The sequence below is a fragment of the Cyprinus carpio genome, chromosome B5 (assembly GCF_018340385.1).
Source record: "Cyprinus carpio isolate SPL01 chromosome B5, ASM1834038v1, whole genome shotgun sequence".
Lineage (NCBI taxonomy): Eukaryota > Metazoa > Chordata > Actinopteri > Cypriniformes > Cyprinidae > Cyprinus > Cyprinus carpio.
In genome coordinates, this window is record NC_056601.1 from 33,899,339 (window position 1) to 33,925,838 (window position 26,500).

A 26,500-nucleotide genomic window follows, 5' to 3' on the forward strand; every position below is an offset into this window, starting at 1 on the left:
AATACTAAAACTAAAAGTGAAATAGATATAAATGACAGATAATACAATTATTATAATTATATTAGAAAAACAAAAACTAAAAAAAGCCAAAAGCACATAAAAATAAAAAAACAATTAAAATTATGAAAATATAAAAATAATTATATACTATAATCCTATAGTATTATATAGTAAAAACTAACACTATAGTATTATAAATAATAGTAGAATATTATATACTAAAAGAAATAACACAAATAATACTAAAATAACACTAGACTAGAAGAATATCACTACAATAAAACAGTGATTCAGACTGATACAAAACTCTCCAAAAGCAATATACAATGTCATGAATTCTACATTTATAAGAGACAAATATGAAAGCATTAAGCCAGAAAATGTGTATTTCAAGCAATGGCCCAGTTTCTCCTACTAAAGTGATTATTTCAACAGATCTCCTCCAGCAGATACAGAAGAAGATTGACTGAGCTGTCAAAGGATGTTTAGTATGCACACTTAGTACACAGAGCGCTTCTCTCTCCCTTTGTTTTAAAGGCACAGAAAAATACCTAAATAATCTAGTTTGGAGTGATATTTAATCTGAAGTGTTTTGTTGGGAGAATGTTTCAACGATTGAATGCAAAGCCTGAATGCACACAGGAGCCGTAGGTCGTAACAACTGCTTACTAGACGATCTGTATGCCTTTAAACACAACATCAGTCTCCAGGGGCTGTTCAGAGAAAGACGCGGTTCACACGCAGACAGTAATAGAAAGACAGCATGGTCGCGCGGCACGTCCTCAGACCGTCTGGCCACCGACGGATGAATCCATCTCGCGGCACGAGGGGGTTTCATTATCATGCAACAGCTCAGTATAATCGCAGATTACTCCACACAAAGCCTTTCAGCATATTTCCTCATGCAACTACACGACACGCTCACTGTGAGAATAAAACTACTCAATAAGAAATAAACAAAGCTTTGAATCTTGTTATAAAATATAATCGCATTTGATTTATTGCAGGGCTGTTTCTCCCCTGCATCTCTGCCTCTCTCAGCAGGTCTCCATGCACTCAATGAACCCACACACATCCACGTCTGCTCCTGGATTCTGATGTCATTTAGTGTAGAGACAGTGGCTTTCAGGAGACAAGGGACGTCCCCCGGAGGCCCTTCACGTCTGCTTTCATATCTCAGGCCTCCTCTGTGTGGATATAAAGCTCATATTGCTCATTTCTACAAGAAATATTAGATGCGCTCCATCTTTGGGTGTGGATAAACACACACACACACACACACACACACACACACACACTAGGGTAAAATGAGGAAAGATGCCACCCTTAAGAACAACGGGCATTTAAATTGTAATATATTTAGATATAAGCTTAGCATGTGCAGGATGGTGATGCACCAGCCAGTGTGTTATTAAAAGAAAGAAAGAAAAATATTTGCTTATATAGTTGTTATAGCACAAATGGTAAAACTAATCAAAGAGTGCTCTGGATAATAACATTTGCTAAATGTAAATGTAAATGTAATAATAGGAACACTATGAATGCAAATTGATATATTTTACTCAACTAGCTCACAGGTTTGAATAAAAAGCAGAAATGTCTGAAGTGTCCTTCTAATTAATGGAAATACTGAATAATAACCCCAATAATTATAAGAGGTATTAAGAAACAAAATAAATCGCATCACGCCACTTGGGCCTTCTGTGTCTATTCTGGTGGCCCATCTTGCCCCAAAAGTCTAATTTTATCTTTTTAATTCAAAATAAAGACTATAATGTTTACTCTACAAATTCTTAAAAACCACTAATGTGTCCACAAATTCCTCATTATCAGACACAAAATCTTTGATATTCAACGTAATACAATGTCACAGATCGCTATTTTCCAGAGACATAAATTTTGATCAGTTAACCTCAAAACTGACTAAATTTCACAAATGTCGGTATTCAGATGAGAAGACAAAATTAAAAATAGCATAGCCATTCATCAAAAGTGTTAAGATGAGATTTTGTGCCATCTTTGTTTTTTTTTTAATGTAATGCACAGAGTAGTTATTCACTACAAATGAATTGTGTTCACTGAAATTTGAAACTTTATTTGCTTGTGCTGCTCGTGTTGTTTTAGCACCTGACTGACTACAGGAATCATGTAAATCAGGTGAGGGTGCCCAAACGCTTACGAAATCAGTTCTGATCACAATTTGCATGAGTTCAGGAGAAAGCAACAGATTTGGTTTGATCAGCATCTGCAAGTCATGCTTCAGTACGATGCCACTGCCATGCATCACAGTATCAAAGATTTTGGAATTTGATTTATTGAAAAATGCTTTATTTTGGCCAAATGTTGGGACGTTCAAGCTGAAAGAAATGTGTATTATAAATATGCCCTTTCATTCCGGAGGCAAAAACAAAACCCACATATCCTCTGTTTTATATATGATAGATTATCTAATAGACAACAAGAAATCAAGTACTTTAGCTGTTTACTAACCTGCACAGTTGCACTTTCAAAAGACAATGTAAGTGTAGAGTAAGTCCCCTTAAAGCACTTTGCATGCTGCTAACATGTCCATGTGTGACCTACATGTCTGGTTTTTGTGCAGTGTTGGAGCTGTTTTCCATGCTGGGTGTGGAGCTGACACATCACAGCCTGCAGGTGACATGGTGACCCGTGTGTTGTGTCACATACAAGTACACATTTTCTTTAGCTTCTCTGAGCCTGCTGAACAGACTTATCTAGTCTCAATAATAGTTTCCAACCCACAGCCCAACTTAACCAGCAGGCACTGCATTCGAAATATCAGTGTGTGTTGTGTAGTCAGTGCACTTTCAGCATTTTATGAGCTGATTTATGTGTTATCAGTAATGGAGTGATGCTGTATAGTCACAGTTAAAGTAATATAATATACATACATTTTCTTTTATTCATCAGGACTACATTAAATAAACTGAGCAAAAGTGACAGTAAAGATATAATTTTACAAAAGTTGTTCTTTTGAACTTTCTATTCATTAAAGAATCCTGGAAAATTAATTGTATCACAGCTTCCAGAAAAATATGAAGCAGTACGTCTATTTTTAACATTGATAATAACCAGAAATGTGGTGCTTTGGTGAGGGGTAGGTAGCTTTGTGTCTGCAAACTATAATGTCTTATAATGCTAAGTAGGCAGCTCACTATATTTTGGAACAGAGCTAGAGAGTGAAAGCATGGCAAGTGTGAATGAAGCACAATGCATTTCAAAGCACAGTGGGGAAAAACCCTCTTTACTCAAACTGCGGCTGGCAAACAGCCCAGCGCTCACAACAGAAGCAAAACTAGAAGAGTCCGGTCCGTCTGATGGCATCGCAGTGACGCGCTTAAACAAATACAATGAGCCTCCTGCCAAGACGACAGAATTCATTAGCTGCAGCGCCTCGATCCTCGGCCACCGGAAGACGACTGCGAGTCTGTGAAGGCTATTTGAGGTCTGATTAAGTGCCTTTTACAAGAGCCGTGAAACTTGGCATCAAATCTGACGACTGGGGCCGCGCTTACTGCTTTTCACAGATCTAACAGAGCAGATTTCACACTGGCTTTACTTCTCTGTAGAAATCAACAATTCTCAGACTTGTGTCATTCCAATCCAAACCTTCTTTCGTTCATGCAACACACACAAAAATTATTAATTGTTCATGCTGAATTTGAAAGCATATCTGAGTGCCTTTGACCTGCTCGACAAAGATCAATATCATGATTACAAAATATTTTAGAACTAAGATTTACGATTTATATACAACATAGAAATTTTCTTTCTTTTTTTTTGCATGATATTATATTTGATTTTCTTTGAGGCCACAATTTTCAAACTGGAAAATAGCAGAGTAAATGTTCCAAATTTATTCTTGTTTCTTTGACAAAAATAATAAATGTATATTAGTTTGAAACAACGACAATTTTTATTTAAACTATGTTATCGCTGAGCTCTAATCTGTTAAACACAACCGTAAGGTATGAAGATATGAAATTATAAAGATTAACGATTTTCTTTAAAACAATGCGTACATTGAAAAGCGCTATATAAATATATTTGACTTGACTCATTTCCAAGTGAACTGTTCCTTTAAGAGCCAGATGAAAAGATATGATTGATGGATGTTGACTCATGAATGAATGGACGGGTGGCTGATGTCATCGTCCAGTGTTTGCCCTTGTAATCTGACACATTAAAAAAGTGCCCACGACTGGTTTGGTTACGCATGCTTCAGTTGCAACAAAACATACACAAAGGCCATCCATTACTGTAACTGACAACTGGAATAATCAGTTCAGGGAACTGTGGTTTGAGAAAGCTGCGATTCCAGACAGGAATAACAACATTGCACAGTGACATTTCCCATTCATGTGTAACCTCATAAAACATGCATGTATGTGACGTGCAATCATTTAACACTTATGTTGCTGTATTCCCAACTAACAGGGAATGTTCTCAGAACTTTCTAGCAAGGTTCTCGAAGTTCTTCCAGTAAAGTTAACAGAACGTTCACTCAGAGTTATCTGGTCTTCAATAATGTTTTCCAAACACTTGCAGAAAAACATTATGTATACATTGTTCATGTAATGTTTTCACGTTTAACGTTTCAGTTGGACATTCATTTAACATTAGTTTTAAATGTTACTACTTGTTTCAAAATGTTCAAAAAGAACATTCAAAAGTATCTGTTCCTGTAATGATAAAAATTATAAAAATTATAAAATGGAATGTTAGAAAAAACTGTATAGAAACCGGACATTTTGAAAGTTTACAGAACACTCAGAAACTTTTTCCTAATGTTAGCAAAATGTTCTTTAGAACATATTTTGTTATCAGGGTACCTTGACACAGCTTCAGCGAGTGTGTTTACATGCACAATCTGACACCAGTTTTGTTAAACAATCCAACAAATGTAAGATAAATGTCTTAAATTGTGTTCTTTATCAGGTAAAAGCTATAAAAGATTTTTGCCAATTATCCCTATTTTGCAAGTAAACTAGACGATAAATGACTGAGTTTTGTTGCGCAAAAACCACATTTACATTAAATGCTGAAGTCATTAAGGCTTTTGTTTTTCTTTATGGCAAAACAAACAGATATGTGCACAAGACCTGATTAAACTGAATAGAAACTCATAGACATGCTGATGTTTTATATTCATGCAAAGCCACAACCGCGGTAATCTGCACAAATCTAGTTGTGTTGATCAGGATTTGTATGAACTCTTCCCCTCAAATCACCCTTTTTCCAATAAAACAACACAGTTTGAGTGAGCATCACCGATGTAAGATGTGCATGTAAATTCTCTCATTGCAACCTGATTTGAAAAATTCTTGAAGTATTAATAAACTGTGCAAGTATATAAGCAACTAAATTACAAAAACAAATCTGCCACTGCACAGAGCTAAGTGACTTTTCCTGAAGGTAATTTTAAAATTAAAACTCCTTAATGATCTATTTGTTTCTAACAAACATGCAGCTTTTCACTTCTCCAGATGTTAACTGATAGACTGGAGTGGTGTGGATTACTTGTTGATTATTGTGATGTTTTTATCAGCTGTTTGGACTCTCATTCTGACGGCACCCATTCACTGCAAAGCATCCATTGGTGAGCAAGTGATGCAATGCTACATTTCTCCAAATCTGTTTCCATTATGAAAACTAATTTTCAGCAAACATCCAGTCTCTCCTATCTAATAGAAGAAGTTTGGTTTCTTGCACCTTTCTGCAAACAAGCTGGTTTGAATCAGGCGTGTAGATAAGGCAGACATACAAAATGTGCAGTGCTGTGTTAAGTTGAGAAGCCACTGAAAGTTCATCCCAATCAGCCATGAGCAGCCCTGATCACATGAGCCCAACCAAACACTCAGTGCTGCCAAGGTCAGCGGAATATTCCATCTTACTGATTCCATGCGTGATGTAAAGATCATGACACCACAGCGGAGGGCCTGCATGCACTGTGTCACGCACCACTTGTTTTCTGGGAATAGATTGAGTTTGAAGGACAAGTGAACAACACACTCGCCAACACTGCAGATTAAGATAAATTAAGATCTGGAACATTTGTATGAAAAGATGTAATGTAACACCCAACTGAAAACTGCTGAAAGAAAGTGATTAGGTTTGGAGCATCAAACATCTCACATTAAGCGATAAAGATCAATCCAATCAAAGACACAGAGCCTCATCCAGCGCTCAGTGCTGCAACATGAGCGTGAGCTTTCACAGCAGGATGGGCAGAGAGAGTTGTAGTATTACTGGAACAGACTGTTGTCTGACTGGACAGGGCTGTAAAGTGCAACTACTGTACTACTGTGCGCCAATCCATCATCTGTAGTCCTGCAGCTTTGTATAGTGGTGTTAAAAATGGCATTAATCAGAGTTTGATATTGTTATGGCTAACAGTGTTGAGAGTAACATATTTTGGAAGTGACAAAAACGCAGCCATTGATTGGCCATTATCCACAAATACAAAAAAAACCTAACAATGATTAACCTTCCCACCAACCGCCGGCCTACCAAAATTACTCCAAGAGCACAACGTCAACTCATCCAGGAGGTTAGAAAAGAACCCAGAAGAACATCTAAAGAACTGCAGGCCTCACTTACCTCAATTAAAGGTCAGTGTTATCGATTCAACAATAAGAAAGAGACTGGGCAAAACCAGCATCCATGGGAGAGTTACAAGGCAAAAGCCACTGCTGACCAAAAAGAACACAAAGCACATCTCACATTTGCCAAAAAATATCTTGATTATCCCCAAGACTTTTGGGCAAATATTCTGTGGGCTTATCCAACAAAAGTTGAACTTTTTGGAAGGTGTGTGTCCCGTTACATCTGGTGTAAAACCAACACAGCATTTCATAAAACGAACATCATAGCAGCATTTAAACATGGTGGTGATAGTGTGATGGTCTGGGGCTGCTTTGCATATTCAGGACCTGGAAGTCTTGCTATAAATGATGGAAGCATGAATTCTGAACTTTATCAGAAAATCCTGAAGGAGAATGTCCGGCTGTCAGTTTGTGACCTCAAGCTCAAGCGCAATTGGGTTATGCAGCAGGACAATGATCCCAAACACACCAACAAGTCCACCTCTGAATGCCTCAAGAAGTTTTGGAGCGGCCAAGTCAAAGTCCGGACTTAAATCCGATTGAGATGCTGTGGCATGACCTTAAACAGTCCATTCATGCTTGAAAACCCTCCAATCTGGCTGAATTAAAACAATTCTGCAAAGAAATGTGGGCCAAAATTCCTCCACAGCAATGTGAAAGACTCATTGCCAGTTATTGCAAATGCTTGATTGCAGTTGTTGTTGCAAAGAGTGGCATAACCAGTTATTAGTTTTAGCGGGCAATTACTTTTTAACGTAGGGACAGGCAGGTTTGGACAGCTTTTTTCCCTTAATAAATGAAATAATTGTTTCAAAACGGCATTTTGTATTTACTCGGGTTATCTTTGTGTAGTATTAAAATTTGTTTGATGATCTCAATCTTTTAAGTGTGACAAATATGCAAAAAAAAAAAAAAAACAGCACATACACACCATTATATGAATATATATATATATATATATATATATATATATATATATATATATATATATATATATATATATATATATATATAAACTGATCCTGGAACAGAAATGGTAATCTGCTGTAACGATAATAAAATGAAAGTACATAATAAACAATACAATACAATCATTAAAAGCTCAAAGGCTGATCTCGGAACAGAAATGGGAATCTGCTGTAACGGATGCTGCCAATGAGGACCCTGCTTCCCATTCCATCCTGACTCCCATAGCGACCACATTATTACTCCCACAGTTTGTTCATCACTATCCTGTTCCCAAACCTTCCTAACTGATTCTCCCAGTCTCTCTGTTTGGTTGGAACACAAAAGCAGGGCTGTGAAGCTTAACTAATAGCGTTCAACAGGCAATGCATGCACTGGTGAGATTTCACTGGGATGGGTGTCAAATTTGACTATGGTGACAACGAAAGTGCTTTACATCCACTAAGAGCATCGGGCTGCTGTGTGTGAATGTTTATATTCTTGAGGGACACAAACACAAACACACACACACACACACACACACACACAGCTTTTGACACAATTACAGTGGTGCCTTGTGATCAGACAGACACAAAGCTCGCCTTGTCTCTCGTTTCACTATGCAGATACGGATCTCATAAAGTAACCACTTACTGTATCTCTGTCTTTGTTGTTGATAAACCTGCAAAGAGCCTCTTCAATGATTGTTCACATGTACACGCACAGACAGATTATCAAAATGACACAAGAGAGCGAAAAAAGGCATTTCCAGGAATGAAAGATTTATTAATCATGAAAATCAAAGCTTTAAAGTGCTGCAGTAAATCGTAGGAGCTTTTACCATGTGATAACTTTCAACCTTTGTCCATCATAACAATATTTTGCAAACACACGTGTTATGAATGGACTGCACTGTACAGACGCACAAAGAAGTGAAACACTTGAATTCAATCTCTATGAATCAGCAATGGAATAAGGTATGAAGTCTTTAGAAATAAATCTTAATATAAAATCATTCTGTAACTTACAACCTCCTTATAAAAAAAAAAAAAAATAAAACTAAGCATCAATAAAAATCAGATGCAAAGACTACATTCTAAGCTGCAATAACAATTGTAAACAATTATCTTTACAGCGGCACTTTTCAGCAGCTATTGTTTTATGAATCTGGCACAATGCAATAATAAACTGCACTTGTAAGCAGAATGTAAGCACCCCATGTAAGCATTGGGAATCTTTTCATTTGTGAAAAGGGTGTTTAAATACATTTTTAAAAAATGAATCCATCACTGGCATAAAAAGTTACAATTAATAATATAATAAATTTAAATATATACAATATAATAATATACTAAAAATTAAATATTATAATAATATATATACACAACAATATAATATAAAAATAATTTAAAATATAATAAATATTATTAAAAAAGATTGTATACATATATTTTTATTTATTATATTATTAATCCAAGACAGATACACACACACACACACACACACACACATTTTTCTATACACAACTCCACAATCTGTGAGAGTTTGGTGGAGTCTTTTGAGACCTCAAGGGCAGGGCTAAAAGAATCCCATCAATGATTGACAAGACTTGATCGACTCTCATTGATTGACAGCTCATGAGGAAGGGTGCAGGAATGCTGAAGTGAGATTTCCTCAGTGAACAATCCAATTCCTTCTGCTCTTTCTTAAAGGGACACTCACTTATATTACACCCAGAATATTAAAATATTGTCATTCACTGCTGGTCATGATTTTCTAAACCCATATGACTTTCTAATGTGGAACGCAAGAGGAGATGTTTTGAAGAAACATACTACTCGTTTTCATAAGACTGACGCTTCTTCAGAATTCTCCTCCTCTTGTGCTTGAGTTTAGAAAGACATGGAGGTGAGAAAACGTTGACAGAATGCCTAAAACCAAATAACAGTACATTTAACATTATACTATCTAACAAAAAAACAACCTTTAATTCTCGCCTAGGCTTATGAAATAATGTAAACGCGTATTGAAATGCATGTACAGTAGTGTGATTTTGTAGTGTAAAGTGGGCAGGGCACAGCCTATCAATACGTCCCACGCGATCAATCACTGTAACAGGTCGATTGCAGCTGAGCTGTAATTTTTCCAAATGAACACCCGACTTCTGAATAAGCCTAAATTGCCTGCCTTTCTGTCTTCTGAGGGAAAGTCGTTTCTGGAGAAAGACTTGAGTGAGCTAACACAAGTATAGCGCGAGGTCCAGATCATCACTGAGGCCTCTGAGCGCTCACAGTCTGTCAAAGAGCTCGTTTTAACGTCGCTTACCTCGATCTTGTCCACGTTCCGCGCGCAGCCGACCACCTTCATGCCGTGCTGGACGAGAGCGCGAGCCACAGCCGCTCCGATCCCGACAGACGCTCCGGTGACCAGCGCGACTCTCCCCTTCCAGCGCTCCATCATCAGACCAGACGCGGCAGATACAGTGTATCAGAGTCCGCGCGGCGCAATGTCACAATGTAACAACGAGTTCTAATCCGCGCCGGACTGAAACAATGTATCACAACTGCGCGCGGCTGTTACTTTCTGTCAGTTTCCAGTCTGATTCATAATGGTATCAGGGAACGTGTTTGAGGCGGGAACAAATCACTCCAGCCCTCCCTGATCTTCTGCCGTTAACACCCAGGAACAGCTCGATACACACGGACCCAATCCCCGCAGAACTCGTGATTAATTATTAACAGCGGCGGAGATAAGAAAAACAAAAACAAAAACAAGCTTTAGGTTGCTGTCGCCGCCCGCACGGGTTTTTCCCCCCACTTATAAATTAATACTATTGAACACTAACGCTGAATTGAACGTTTGTTTGCATAAACCACTAAAAAAAATATTGCCTTGGCAACTACATAAAATTAAACAAGTTTTTATTTATTTTTTTATTTATTTAAAAAACATTTTTTTATGGTTTTGTTATTTCTCTCACTGTACAACCTTTTTTTTCTTAAGTTTTCAGCAATCTTTTAGCTCATTCTGATAATCTGTGCTTTTATGGTATGAATAAAAATCAGAGCAAAACACACCATCTAGTGGCTGACTATAGTTTTAACATTTAACAAGGCTTATGACGATATGACTGCTGTTTTTAATTCTGTATGTGTGGATATTAGGAATGACGTGGCTCCACTTAGACTTAAAAGGTCTAAACCTCGGTCTCAGCCATGGATTACTGAGGAATTTCATGCTCTTAGACGGGCCTGTAGAAAAGCTGAACGTAGATGGAGAGAAGACAGGTTACAGATTTCTTATGAGATGCTAAAAGATACTCTTAGTACTTATCAGCGTGCAGTCAAACTGGCAAGAACAAAATATTTTTCAGACTTAATTAATAGAAGTGCCCATTGTCCGAAAGCTTTGTTTGGCACAATAAACTCTGTGCTAAACCCAGCTGTAACTCCCTCTTCAGATTCCACTTCTCTTACTTGTGAGGATTTCTTGAACTTTTTTGTGAGAAAAATTGATAATATTAGAAAAGAGACTGTCCCCTCCAGTATGGTTCTCAATTCTCCCGTGCTAAGTTCTTGTACATCTGACTGTTTTGATCAGGTCTTCCTTCCAGCCCTAGCAGACTTAGTTAAGAGCATGAAATCATCTTCCTACTGGATCCCATTCCACCAGGGTTTTTAAAAGATGTGTGTGACACCATGGGCACTAGTATACTTTCCATTGTGAACAGTTCCTTATCCAAGGGTTGTGTTCCATCTCGGTTTAAACAAGCAGTGGTTTCTGCTTTAATTAAAAAACCTGGCCTTGAGGTTACAGAGTTGAACAATTTCCGTCCCATTTCTAAACTTCCATTTTTATCTAAAATTTTAGAGAAGGTAGTTCTGACACAAATTACCCCATTTTTGTGGGAGAATGATCTCCTGGACAAATTCCAGTCTGGTTTCAGAGCTGGTCATTGTACTGATACTGCTCTGCTAAAAGTGTTAAATGATTTATTATTAGCAGTTGATTCTGGGGTGGCTGTAGTTTTAATTATGTTCAGTGCCGTATTTGACACTGTAGACCATTCGATTCTTTTAAAATGGTTGGAGTGTGAGTTGGGGTTTGATCATTGAGTCTTACGGATTGATCATTTTCTGTTAATTTGGCAAATGTTTCATCCTCTGTGGTTCCCTTAAAATATGGTCTGCCTCAGGGCTCTATTTTGAGCCCTATGTTGTTTTCTTTATATATGTGCCCACTGGGGTCTTTTTGCCGTAGCCACAACATTTCTGATCACATGTATGCAGAAGACACACAGATTTATCTTCCGCTCAAGCTTGGAAATGAGCAGTCTTTGCAGTCCCTGTTGTAATGTCTAAACGAGTTTAAAGGTTGGCTCACAAATAATTTTCTTCAGCTTAATGAAAAAAGTCTGAGATCATAATATTTGGTCCTTCTAAGTCTAAAGAGAAGATAGCCAACTCCTTAGAACTGACAATGAAAGAGAAACCTTGGCGTCATTATTGATTAATCTCTCAGGTTTGATAAACAGATTAATTTGGTTGTAAGAAGCAGTTTTTATCATCTTAGAATTATTTTTAAGCTAAAACCCTTTCTGAGTTTTAAAGATTTGGAGATGGTTATTCATGCTTTTATCACCTCATGACTGGATTACTGTAACTCACTTTATGTAGGGATCTGTCAGCAGCAACTATCTCGATTGCAGCTCGTGCAGAATACCGCAGCTAGGCTTCTGACTGGCACAACAAAAAAGTGAACACATCACTCCGGTGCTATCGTCTCTCCACTGGCTACCAGTCAGTCAGGTATGGGATTGATTTTAAGATTTTATTATTGTTTTTTAAAGCTTTACACAACTTGTCCCAAAATTATATTAGCAGCCTCTTAGGGTCTCACACACCGGCTAGGTCACTTAGGTCAGTAAATCAGTTGTTGCTGACTGTCCCTCGGTCCAAAAAGATGTCAAAAGGTGACCGCGCATTTTCAGTAGTAGGTCCACAATTATGGAACGGTCTTTCCCTGTTTATGTGGCAGGCTCCGTCTATAGAGGCTTTTAAGTCCCAAGACACATTTGTTTAGTCTGGCATTTAAAGTAGAGAAAGTTTGACTTGGGAACCTTTTATAAATGTTTAATTTTGTGTAAGTTATGTGTGTGTTTTATTTTATCTTTAACTTGTGAAGCACTTTGGGCAACAAAGTTGCATTTAAATGTGCTATATAAATAAATTAAGTTGATAATACAAGGTTAGAACTGTAAAAAAAAAAAAAAAAAAGTAATATATATCATACTCGACTCGGACTCCAGCGATAAAGACTTCAGACTCAACTCGGACTCCAAGTTAAAGACTTGTGAACGTCTCTGCTCAAAAGATACATGATTCTTCTTTTTCTTTTTTCTTTTTTATCAAAATCACACAGAAAATACATTCAGATCTGATGCATATTAATAAATATTCTTTATTTTGTAAATTTTGCACAATGCTTTCATAATCACATCCAGTCATCTTTATAAATTGATGTTTTCATCTTCCCGTAAAATCTTTTTACTCAGATAATTATTTCTGTACACATTTATCGGTACAATTCTTGCCACTAAAACTGTCACAGTCAGAGAAAATTTGGGAGAAAAAAAACAAAAACACAAAGAAATGTTTAACAAACAATACATTAAGACTACCAACACCTAACCCTACAGTGAAGGCCTGCAAGCTCCTAACGACCTGCTCCCTAATCAGCGTGTCAAGAGAGAAAGGAAAAAAAAGCCAGCTGTGATTGGTTGAGAAGGATTGAGAGTGAAAGAGGAGGGGCCTGAAGGGGAAGACGTGTATATAGATGCGAAAGACGTGTAACGTTACCCAACAAACATGAACATCATCAAATACAGCGCTGAAATTGATTCTCTTACCCATTTCATATTCCTAAGCTCAATGCAGCAGTGATCATGAGTGTTTTGACGCTCTATAAAAATAAGTGTGAGTTAGTGTGCGTGTGCGGCATGAGTCTAGTTGACGCTGGTGGCCGGTAGCCACTCCCCGCGGCAGTATTTGGTGAACCGATCTTTAAGGTGCTGTCTGTACTGGTCTCGTGTGCGGTAGAATGATTTGTTGTTCTCTACGAACGACTGGATCTCGTCCTGCGTCAGACAGTTCTCTTCATCTGAGGTCACTTCAGATTCATTCTGTGCACAAAGAAATTACAGCAAAAAGTCACTACTTACAATTATTTCAATAAACAAACAGCAGTGAGTACTAAACCATTTCACAATTCATTTTTAATTAACTGACACAAGTACATGATTAGACTGGAATACATCCTAGAGATCTGTAATCAAATACAATTTTTAATATTTAATATAAAACTTGATGTACTATTTACTATAATTTTTTGTTTTAAAAATCACTGTTCAGTAGTCTACAGCAATATTTTACTGTTGAGTGTGTCAATCTATTAGAGGTAGACGTAAGAGGCGGCTCAACCTTGTTGTTAATGGTGAATCTTAAAAATAATTTTCGGACACTGAAATAAAGCTGAAATAAAACATTAAAAAAATTGCTTTCTGAGAAACTAATTTTTTTTTTTTAAATTTAAGTTACTTTTCGAATTGAAAAGTTGGAATTCTACAAAAAAAAAAAAAAAGTACTTAAATTGTTAACATTTAAAAAATAAAGCTATATGAAAATATTTAAAAAGAAAAAAGTAAAAAGTAGTAAAGTAAAACTACTAAAGCTTAAATTAAAATTAACTGAAAAGCTGATTTAAAAGTAGGGATGTACCGATACCATTTTTTCATAATCTGATTCTGATACCCAAAGTGATGATCACTCTTTTATGTGTTAAACACAATCCATGAAATACACACTACTTTGTGTAATATATTACAAATAGGTTAGCTGATCAATCAGCAGCAAAACTAAATTTTACTAGAAAAAATTTTGCCTACACATTCTATAAAATCTAAACATTTGATGAAAAAAAAAAATTAATAAAATAATAAACATCATTTATAGGGAGAAAAATAAAAGTGAACTTTAGATAGTGCTAAATCTGGTAAAAGATTGCCCAAAGGGATAGTTTTAATCAGCTTTAATTTCACAACCTAAATATTTTGTCTTGAAATGACGGTAAAAAAAAAAAAAAATGCAGCATTGGAGCCCATAATGATTATATAATTGTATAAATATAATAGTAAAATAACACTGGTTCACAAAAATTGGACAAGTTTGTGGGATCAGCTATCAGACTGACCAGTAACTCCATGAGGCTCTTGGCGCAGCTGTTCTCCTGTGCGCAGGTGTCCGGTAAGACAGGCTGACTGTGGAAGTGTCTGCTGCTGCTCACATGATGGCTGAAGCTCTCACAGGATTCACAGCATGGAGTTTCTTTGCTTCTGCAGGGGTGCGGTGATTGGGAGAGAGACTCGTGAACAGCAGGAGATCCAGATCCTCTCCTACTACTGTCAGACACGCAGCTCTCCTCTGCTTTAGATCCCTACAAGAGAGAGGAAAAGATCACAACATGTGCCATGCACCACTTACAACAAAACTAATATTTCAGTTAAACATTTTGATTGTTGTTGAATCAGATGAGATGCATATATATATATATATATATAGATATATATATATATATATATACTAGAGCAGAGATATATATATATATACATATATATATATATATATATATATATAGATATATATATAATTTTTTGTTTATATCTTTTTAAATTCATATATATATATATATATATATAGATATATATATATATATATAGCTATGTTATGTAATTTATATAATACTATTTCATATAATATAAAAAAAAAAAATATTAAGTAAAAAGTAACTATATACTATATGTTATGTAACCAGTAACTGCTTATTTAAAATAAATAAAAACTGTTGATCAACAAGATCAATTTACCTTGTGTTCTGCAAGTGAACATCGCTTTATTGTTCATCCCAAAGAGGCACAAAATTACTTTCACAGACTTTCACATTAAATGTTCCCTCCTGGTGAAATGAACAAACAAAACAATACCACCACCAACAACAATATCCACTAAAAACACATCTCTTCCATCTTTATTTGACCCTCTAACTCTAGCACTCTAATAATAATAATAAAAAATAAATAAATAAATAAATAAAACTTGGCCCTTTTAGACTTGCACTCTATTCATTTACCAACTGCTTGTTTTCTTACAAAAACAAAAACTAGCTTTTCTAATCTTTTTGTACTCTATTTGTTTTCTTTTTATTTATTATATAATTAACAAAAGTAAAAAAAAGGCCTCTAACACTAGCTTGCTCTATCCCTTTTCTATTCTTTCTGTTTTCTTTTTATTATATAATTAAAAAATACAAAAAAGCCTTCCTGCCTGTACTACGTTAATCTAACTGAGACTTGTTACAGCACTTACATATCATTGCTCTTTTGTTGATTTTGATTGCTTCCATTGTCCTCATTTGTAAGTCACTTTGGATAAAAGCGTCTACTTTTAAATGTCTAAATCTAATTGTACCTGAGAAGCATCTAATTGAAGCAACCCATAAGAAAGCACTTGGCTACTTTGTCCAAAATAAGTGTGAACTCACATGCTCGCTCCTGCAGAGTGACGCCTTGTTTTTTCTTTTCTTCTTTTTATTTTTGCCCTTTGTGTTGTCTTCTGAGTTTGCCCAGCACTCCACACAGCTGTCCACAGCATCCTCTTCCTTCTCCTCTGAGCAGCGGTGGCTACATGAGTACTCACCTGGAGAGAAACACAAATATGATCATTATCAAATGTCTATCAAAGCAATCTTCTATATATGATCCTGGCTGCACATAAAAATGCCAGGAGCTTTTGCACAACAGCAAGCTCAGCTCTGATTGGCTGGCTGTACTCAGTTGTCTGAAATCGTAATACATTTTTAGAATAGATCTCGAGATTAACAAATACATATTCAATCTATTTGGTAATCAATGTATTTGGAATATGCACAAGATAACCCCAGTGAAAAAAAAAAAAAAAAAATACTAAAATGAATCTGAAATGCATTCATTTTGTGCCAAGCATACTACAAATACATTTAGGTATTTATGTACTTAATAAAATTACCCTGCATTTGCAGTTTTAATTTTGTGCTTAATGCACTTTAATTGTGCGGAAGTAGTGCTGATGTCCAATATACAGATATTATTTGTGCTAAAGTGGAACTATTGCAATTATATCTCAGGTACACTTTAAATATCTGGTATTATACAGAGATCATACAATACAATCCTTATTAATAGTTATATTAAAACACATTTTAGGCATAACATTAAGAAATGCGCATCTTGCAATAAAGAAACACTCCAAAAAGGGTTTAATCGTACTGTAATTTTTATCAGTAAATCTTAAGTGATCTATCAATAGATATATTAATGTGTCTGAAGTTTACTTAATATGAAATGTTTTTTTAAATTATGGCACAGGGCTTTTTTTTTTAACTAGGGAACATCCATATCCAAAAAAAAAAATAAAAAAAAAAAATTAAGATTGAATTAATTATTAATTAATTTTTATCACAGTTAGCAGTTTTACTGAAAATACTGTAACATTGCTGTAGTGCCAGAACATCTGTTTTGTTAACAGTATATAATGGATTATAATGGGTGAGGTAATAAATAAACAATATAATAATATAATAGCGTTTAGTGAGCCAGACCAACAAACCAAAAAAAAAACCAACACCAAACTTATCAATAATAATAAAAATTATTTCCTTACCCGTTTCATCATGGTTGCACATGCCCTCGCTGCAGGCCACATCTGAGCCCTCTCTGGATCCCGTCTCGCTGCCTTCCATACTGGAGCAGTAGCCACAGTCACTGCCGTTACTGTGAGGCAAGAGTGCTAGAAGAACAAACAGACACAAACTCACCAGTCAGGTGCATTCTGGGTAACTTCTATACATAATTCCATTACTAAAGTAAACGAAAAACTTTCTTTACCTTTCTTGGTTTTGGGGGAATGCAGGATGGAGGCGGCGGGGCAGGTGCAGGATGAACTCTCGCTGGTGATGATGACCTCCACGCTGCCGACAGACACCTCTCCACTGCCACACGACTTACAGCCGCCGTCCACTGACTCAGACGAACCCTGTGCAAAGACAAAGAGGAAGTGAAGGAAGTGAAGAAGAGTGTGCGCAGCAGATAAGCAGCTTGCCAGAAGTTTTCATAACAATGCTTCTTTTTGTTGTATTTATTGTAAATATATCTTACATTCAATACAGTTAGTCTAACTGAAAGCCACATTATTTAAATAATTACATTTTTAAGTGAATTTTAATTAAAATGAATACTTTTATTCAGCAATTAAATCATCAAATAAAACAAAAAATTAATCAAAAACATTCATAAAATACACAAAAAACATCAAAAAAGACTTCTATCTCATATAGATGCTGTTCTTTTGAAAGAACATACACAAAAAATTCTTTAACACTGATAATCAGAAAAGCAGCAAATCAGCATATTAGAATGATTTCTGAAGATCATGTGACACTGAAGACTGGAGTAATGATGCTGAAAATACAGCTTTTTAAATTGTATAAATATTTCACATTATTTCAGTTTTTACTGTATTTCTGATCAAATAAACGCAGCCTTGGTGAGCAGAAGAGACTTTGGAAGAGGAGCCGAGACACATTAAATGAGTCATTACCTCATCAAGACTTTTGTCTTTTTCCCCCTCCGCCTCTTGTTCGAAGCCACACTTGTTTTTGCGTCTGTTCTTGCGTTTTTGCCTCTTCTTCTCCTGTTTGAGTTCTTTGGCTCGCTCCTCTTCTGAGAGCTCGTCCTCACAGAGCTGCTCCAGCCGGCTGATGCCCTGAACCCTCTCGACAACACCATAATATAACACAATTTCCATAACTAAAAAAATCAAGTGAGCATTATAATATACGACACTTTCCAGAAGTACAAAATAGGAATATTAAGGGCCAGGTTTACTAAACAGGGCAAATTAGTGTGAGAGTGCAATTACATAAAAGCACAGACGGGAGTGAAAAGATCCGTGGATCTACAGGTAATGTGCAAATTAAAAAAACATATCCATAACAATCAATGCAATCAAACTGGTGTTTAATAATAGTGCAAATACCAATAAATTACATTGCATGATTCATTTAAATAGTCTCCCACTATAAATCAAGCATTTGAAAGGGAAACTCCTACAAATCCATAAGCAGTAAGGTCAGCCACAAAAATAACTCTGTCTATGCCTTTCCAACACAATTTTTTCACTGCGTCTCTTTAGTAAATTTTGACAGTAATGTCAGACAAATCAAGTATGAAAACAAAACATAGCCTATACATAAACCGCTTAAAACCCTCTGATTTTGATATTTTTTTGCAAACAATTTTTTTTTAAAGTACAAAATTAAATGAAGTTAAAATATATATATATATATATATATATATATAATATATATATATATATATATATATATATATATATATATATATATATATATAGTTGACAGGGTTGCAGATGTTGGTTTACAATTACAACCTTTAATAAACCTATACTTCTCAATTTCCTTTGGTGCTAGAGAGAAATTATGTGCTGACAGGGTTGCATTCAAATTGTGGGATATTTCAAATGTAAATATTACTTGTAAATATTACTCGTAAGAGAATGCACTGATACAGTAGGTTCAGCCGGCTGTGTTTGTTATAGGCATTTTGACAATTTTTGTGTGAATTTGTCCATTCAAACACAATACTTCAGAGAGAGCTCGTCCTCTGGCTGTTAAATGTTAAAACTGGCAAGGCTTAAATTAGTTTAGTTTAAACACAGATATCAACGTGTGCCGTTCAGGTCTCACCTGCGTCCATTAACAAACCATATTAAAGATGCACTGTCAGATTTAAGTTGAACCGTGGTCCTAGTGTGTGCCAAACCATACGGTTCGATTTTTTACAGAGAACCGTTCCCACCCCTAATATATATATATATATATATATATATATATATATTATTCTATATATATATAGATATATATATATTATATACATATTAGTATTGTCAAATAATTAACTGCGATGAATTGCATCCAAAATAAAGGTTTTTGTTTACATAATGTATGTATGTGTACTGTGTATATTTATGTATATATAAATATAAACACATGCATGTATACATTTAAGAAAAAATATGTTGTTTACATATTAAATATAATATAAAATATAATAATATAAATATTTTCAAAATATATACTGTGTGTGTATTTATATATACATAATATATAAACACTACACATATAATATGTAAACAAAAACTTGTATTTTGGATGCGATTAATCGTTTGACAACACTAATATATATATTTAGGCTAACTGAGACTTGTCATTGCTCTTGTCGCTTTGGAGATTACGTCTTCAGCAGATGATGTTGAAAATATAATAGAAAATATAATAATTTTAACAATTATATTAACACTCTAATTAATAAAATAAAACATTTAAAGAAAAAATTATGAACTAACATGATGCTCAACATGAATTGTTACCTCAAAGCTTTTGCGGAGTGCATCGATGCCCAGATAGAAGAGCATCTGCCACGTCTGCTCTTCTGCTCGCAGCTTCTGCCAGATTCTGTGCAGCCGCTCGTACAGGTGAATTCCTAGACACGTCAGCACCTCCTCCTGTGCGATATCTATGGTCTTCGCGTGTCTCTCTCGACGCCTGTAAATGATCCACACATTCTTTATGAAGGTATATCTATGATAACAGAATAGCTTCCAGTTGATGATATGATGTGACTTTAATGCACGTTACACAGCATCATACAAACTCCATAAGGACTGGATCACTCACTCATAACCCCCAGCGAACTCTGGTTCCGCTCGGAGCCCAGTAAGTGTGCGATGAAATCCACGTCTCGCAGCAGACGTGGATGTGGCGCGATCATGGGGGCGGCAGCAGCGTAACCCCTTCATACAGGAGCCAGCACAGTAGCCCTTCTCCTTACTGCAGTCCAGATCTCCTACCAGGCGATGTTATACGCGCTCTCAGAACCTTGTTCGTACAGTCCGTACAGAAACTCCCCTGAGAATGATATTGAAAATCAAAAAAGAAAAAAATAAATTTTTGTCACTGAGCCAATTAAGAGAAATCTGTTGAGGTCACAGGGTCACACGCTCTCACCGGTGTTTGCACAGGTACGTCTCCAGAGTCTCCAGCAGAGAGGTGGTGCTGTCAATCACAACCACTTCCATCACGACACTCCTGTGACATCAGCTCCCACACGTCCATCCAGCTGCCCCCTGCGGATCCATAACCACTGGTCACCAACACAACCATAAACTGATCGGTCACTTACATCTCTACCAGGATCAGAAATGTACTTTTCCATTAAAAAGGGCAATATTTTCCAAAGGACTTATTTCCAGTGGCATTTTTTTTCCCCCTTAATTTTTATAATTACCTCATTAAATGAATCTGTTTGCTCTTTTATGTGAAATAACTGTATTTATAAAATTAATTCAGTATAGGCTGTTACCAATGCATCTGACATGGTGTGTTTATTCACACAGACTGCTTATGCATTCAACAATTGCATAATGTTATGTGATCAAGGCAAGTTCTCATCTTACATAAAACTGGTCTATATAAAAATGGAAACAAACAGGAACTGTAATATTATGAAAAAGATCATTGTCATTTTTAGTTACTGCCCTCTGTTATATATAATGTAATATGATTATTCATTTTTATTAATTTCAAAAACAGGGTGTAATAGATTTGGTTTTATTTTTGTAGAGGCATTTTTTGACCCCTTATGTTGAATTTGAGAGGCATTTGCCCTAAACATTAATTTCAGACCCTGACCACTATCAGTATTACTAAAAAATTTTAATATTTTGATCGATTCCTTACTTCAAATATGTACATTTATAAGAACAACACTGCTAAAAATTTTTGTTTTGGTTAGGTTGTCACGGAAGCACAAAAGAAGAAACTGTCATCTCCAACACCAGATGTCACATAATAATTAAAGACAAAGTTAGTGACTCACCCTAAAGGCTTCGGTTTGTGCGTGTCTAAAGAGTGCAGCTGACAGGTTTATTCTTTTTAACTCTTGGTCTGAATGGAATCAATTACGTTGTTTAACTTCTGACCCTACAACAAGACAAGCACACATATTAGAATGAACACAACAACTAAATCATATAGGCAAAGAAAAACAAACTAACAGACCAAAAAAAGGTGAAGCTTAATTTCATTTGGATTGTCAGGCTATGATGAGGATTTTAGTCAGTTTTGATTTTAATGTGGACTTCAGTTGGTCTGAGGCAAATGTAACCCTTACCCGTGAACATAAAAGAGCGTGTAGAGCTTCCTGGGGTCTGTGAGACACACTCGTGTGACTGACAGCACTCCAGAGGATCCCACAGTGAGCGGTTCCAGTGCAAAGTATCCAGAGTCCGTGAGCTGGAGAAACAGATGCTCCACGCTGCGCCGTGCAGCCCACGCACGGCACCTCGACTGAGACAGAGCGCTGAACACCTCACGAGACATCACCATCAACGCCATGTTCAGTTCCTGCTGCTTTAGCATGCTGTGGTGTAGCTGGTGGAACCAAAACACAGGTGGAGAAGTGAAGCTGGAAGCCATAAAAGTCTGACTCTCTAGCAATTTTTTTTTTTTTTTTGCATTCTGTGCCTCTGTCAAGCTGGAAAACTGATATACAGTTATGTGAAAAAATTAGGACACCCTATTGAATTTCATGGTTTTCTGTATCACGAGATAATACAAAATTGATCTGGTCCTCAGAAAGTCTTAAAATTTGGAAATAAAGCCTCACAGATATAGAAACAATATCAACATAATATATCACACCATGTCATTATTTTATTAACAACAAATAAAGCCAAAATGGAAAGGCCACATTGGTAAGTACCTCGTTTTTGACATCACGGTTCGGTTTCATTACAGCAGGAGGACAAAATACTAAATGTGTGTAACATATATACATATTTATTTTTTTTTACTTAATGTTTCTTTATTGAACAAACAACTCTCTTTAAATAAATTCAATTCGAATATAAAAAATGTAAATTATATTTACTACGTATATATAAAGACACATACAGTATATATTTTGAAAATATTTCCATGTATATTTTTATATTTAGAGCTGGTCCGAATACCATTTTCTAAGAAACAAAGCAACTAAACAAAACAAAACATTCGAAGCTTCGGAGGGAGGGGGCTGAACATATTCATCTCTCTAACGCAGTGGACGCGAGCAGTGCGGCATACAATAGAACATATTCATATATGCTGTCTACACTGGATGCGCCGTTGCAGACTGACAAATTCCTGACAGTAAACTGCTGCTGTGTTTCGATTTTATGACATACTGACACAAATTTCAAATGATTTTCAAAGGTCACTTTGTCGAGTCCAGTGTAGACTCTATCTCTGTCCTGCCATTAAACACACAAAAAAAGCCTCCTCCGGTGGGCGATTCATATTCAAGGCTGAATGAGAACAGTTATACGCATTTAGCGGGAGGATGCCAGGTGTTTGAGAAAAAAAATAAAATAAATTTGAATCTCAAAATTGAAAATCGAATGCCAACCCCGAACGAATATTTGAATAATCGAATATTCTGGTCCAGCCCTATTTATATTCATATAAGTTTCATTATATTTATATATATATTTATATATCTATATCTATATGCATAGATCTATCTATCTATATATATATATATATATATATAAATAAAACACATATAACTCATAACATGTTTTTCTTAAATATATACATTGCTATGTGTGTGATTTATATATACATAATAAAATACACAGCACACACACACATAGACAGGTCCTTACTCAAAAAATTAGCATATTGTGAAAAAAGTTCATTTATTTTCCATAAAGTAATGATAAAAAATTAACCTGAGGCTTTTAAAATAGATTCATTAATTCACTAATTAACACTAATTAATTCTAAACACCTGCAAAAGATTCCTGAGGCTTTTAAAAACTCCCAGCCTGGTTCATTACTCAAAACCGGCGCAGCGCATCATGGGTAAGACTGCCGACCTGACTGCTGTCCAGAAGGCCATCATTGACACCCTCAAGCGGAGAGGGTAAGACACAGAAAGAAATTTATGAACGAATACGGCTGTTCCCAGAGTGCTGTTATCAAGGCACCTCAGTGGGAAGTCTGTGGGAAGGAAAAAGTGTGTGCAAAAAAACGCTGCACAACGAGAAGAGGTGTGACCAGGACCCTGAGGGAAGATTGTGGAGAAGCGGGACCGATTTCCAGACCTTGGGGGACCTGCGGATTAGCAGTGGACTGAAGTCTGGAGTAGAAACATCCAGAAGCCCACCGTGCACAGGCGTGTGATTTTGAAACCAGAAACAGCGGCAGAAGCGCCCTGACCTGGGATACAGAGAAGCAGCACTGGACTGTTGCTCGAGTGGTCCAAAGTACTTTTTTCGGATGAAAGCAAATTTTGAATGTCATTCGGAAATCAAGGTTGCCAGAGTCTGGAGGAAGACTGGGGAGAAGGAAATGCCAAAATGCCTGAAAGTCCAGTGTCAAAGTACCCACAGTCAGTGATGGTCTGGGGTGCCATGTCCGCTGCCGTGTTGCGTCCACTGTGTTTTATCCAGGGCAGGGTCAATGCAGCTAGCCTATCCAGGGAGATTTTAAGGAGCACTTCATGCTTCCATCTGCTGAAAAAGCTTTATGGAGATGAAGATTTCGTTTTTTCAGCACGACCTGGCACCTGCTCACAGTGCCAAAAACCCACTGGTGATGGGTTTACTGACCATGGTATTACTGTGCTCAATTGGCCTGCCAACTCGCCGGACCTGAAACCCCATAGAGAATCTGTGGGATATTGTGAAGAGAAAGTTGAAGAGACGCAAGACCCAACACTCTGGATGAGCTTAAGGCCGCTATCGAAGCATCCCGGGCCCTCCATAACCCTCAGCAGTTCCACAGGCTGATTGCTCCATGCCACGCCGCATTTGAACGCAGTCATTTCTGCAAAAGGATTCCCGACCAAGTGTTGAGTGCACATAAACTGAACATTAATTATTTGAAGGTTGACTTTTTTGGTATATAAAACAAACACTTTTCTTTATTGGTCGGATGACATATGCTAATTTTTGAGATAGGAAATGCTTGGGTTTTCATGAGCTCTATGCCAAATCATCAGTATTAAAACAATAAAAGACCTGAACATATTTCAGTTGGTGTGCAATGAATCTAAAACAATATATGAAAGTTTAATTTTATCTTACATTAACATTATGAAAATAATGAACTTTTTCACAATATGCTAATTTTATGAGAAGGACCTGTATTATGTACACAAAAACTTTTATTTTGGATGCGATTAATCCTTGCCCAGCACTAAAATAAACATAAATTAAAGGCAGTACAATACAATCCACTAAAGACGTACCACTAGTGTCATTATTTATGTAGCCTTAGTATGGAGAATGCTTTCCATTTTTGTTTTTGTCTTTATTTTCGCTTTAACGCAAATTCCGAGGAATTAGAGGGTTCCGTCCCCTCTAATTAATCCCCCTATGCCCGTGTCTCAATAGTATTTTAGTTATTTTCGTTAGTGTACAGATTTATAAATAATCTTTCATATTACTTAAATACTTTTTCTAATTTCTTCCCTTTGGTTTAGGTGAAATACGACTCTTAACAGGTTTTGTGAGAGTCACTGCCAACAGTGAAAATGAGAAAATGTCATTGTTTACCTTCAATACACTAAATGCTTCATTGTGAACTGTTGATCTGACAGACTGTGCAAAGTCCAGAATACTGTCTAGGAAACTCCATCACCATCTACAAACATAAAAATGTTCTATATCATCAAAATAACGCAGTGTTTCTTCCTATATAATACCAGTAAGCGTCGTATAGGGGAATCATACAACGGCTTAATACAAAAGTGCTCTGCCAAGAAGCAAAAACTTCTAACCAGTTTAATGGTATTAGCGGCTCTAAAATACCCAAATTGGATCAGATCATTCACACACAATAAGACATATTTTAAAGTAAATAGGTTTAATGTTCATTTCACCGTTGGCTTTAAAGATGGTAAAATCCAAATTGCAATCAATAAAAATGATCTTACCGTGAGCGAGTCCTCGATGTACAAGGGAATCTGGCGTGCAAAGAAACAGATAGTCCTCTTACCCGTCTTCTGCCAGACAGCCACCCAGACGCGCCATGTCTTTCCCAGATCTGCCTGTGAGTGTGTGGACACAAATCACAAGATCACCTCCACTAGGAGTTTCAGTGCGTGACAATTTTTCCCAATGTAATTTCCGTATTTACAACATGATTTCCATATTTTCTCAAGTGCAAAGCTATGAACCACGTGAAATTTAGGTGTCGAACATTTAAAAGCCACAAGGGCATCCCAAGATATAAGAATTTTACTTTTGTTCGAATGCTAATTAATGCAACAAAAAATACGAAATACTTGTTTTCAGTATAATAGTATTATTGCAACTGTAATTTATTTGATTAATCTACATAATTTAAATAATAGTATAATTGAAAAAACATTTCTTCTTATTATTATCATTATTAAATACCTGCTTTTTACAATACCATAGTATATTGTAACAGAATATTCTTTATTTACATTTTTAACAAACAAACAAAACAATAGTATTTACCAAAAAATAGTATTATGCAACTGTAATTTATTTATTAATTTACATAAATTAATAATAGTATAATTAAACACATTTCTTATTATATTATCATTAGTATTATTAGTAAACTCTGCTTTTTACAGTACCGTAGTATGGTAACAGTAATATTCTTTATTTGACATTTTTAATTTAAATAATCAAATTAAGATATTATTGTTATTATTAAATACTTCTCTTTTTTTTACAGTAAAA

General features: G+C 36.0%; 1 protein-coding gene and 1 pseudogene across 1 annotated transcript in view; both read right to left on the reverse strand.

Annotated features, from left to right (window-relative positions):
* LOC109066392 (dehydrogenase/reductase SDR family member 11-like) overlaps window positions 1-10,293 on the reverse strand; it is a 22,441-nt gene extending 12,148 nt beyond the window's left edge. The window contains exon 1 of the mRNA XM_042723263.1: window positions 9,897-10,293. Coding sequence (XP_042579197.1) covers window positions 9,897-10,031 — 135 coding nt within the window. The 5' untranslated portion in view covers window positions 10,032-10,293. The remainder of the gene's footprint in view (window positions 1-9,896) is intronic.
* A 2,713-nt stretch (window positions 10,294-13,006) lies between these two features.
* Window positions 13,007-25,816, reverse strand: LOC109066455 (annotated as a pseudogene).
* Window positions 25,817-26,500: the final 684 nt, after the last annotated feature.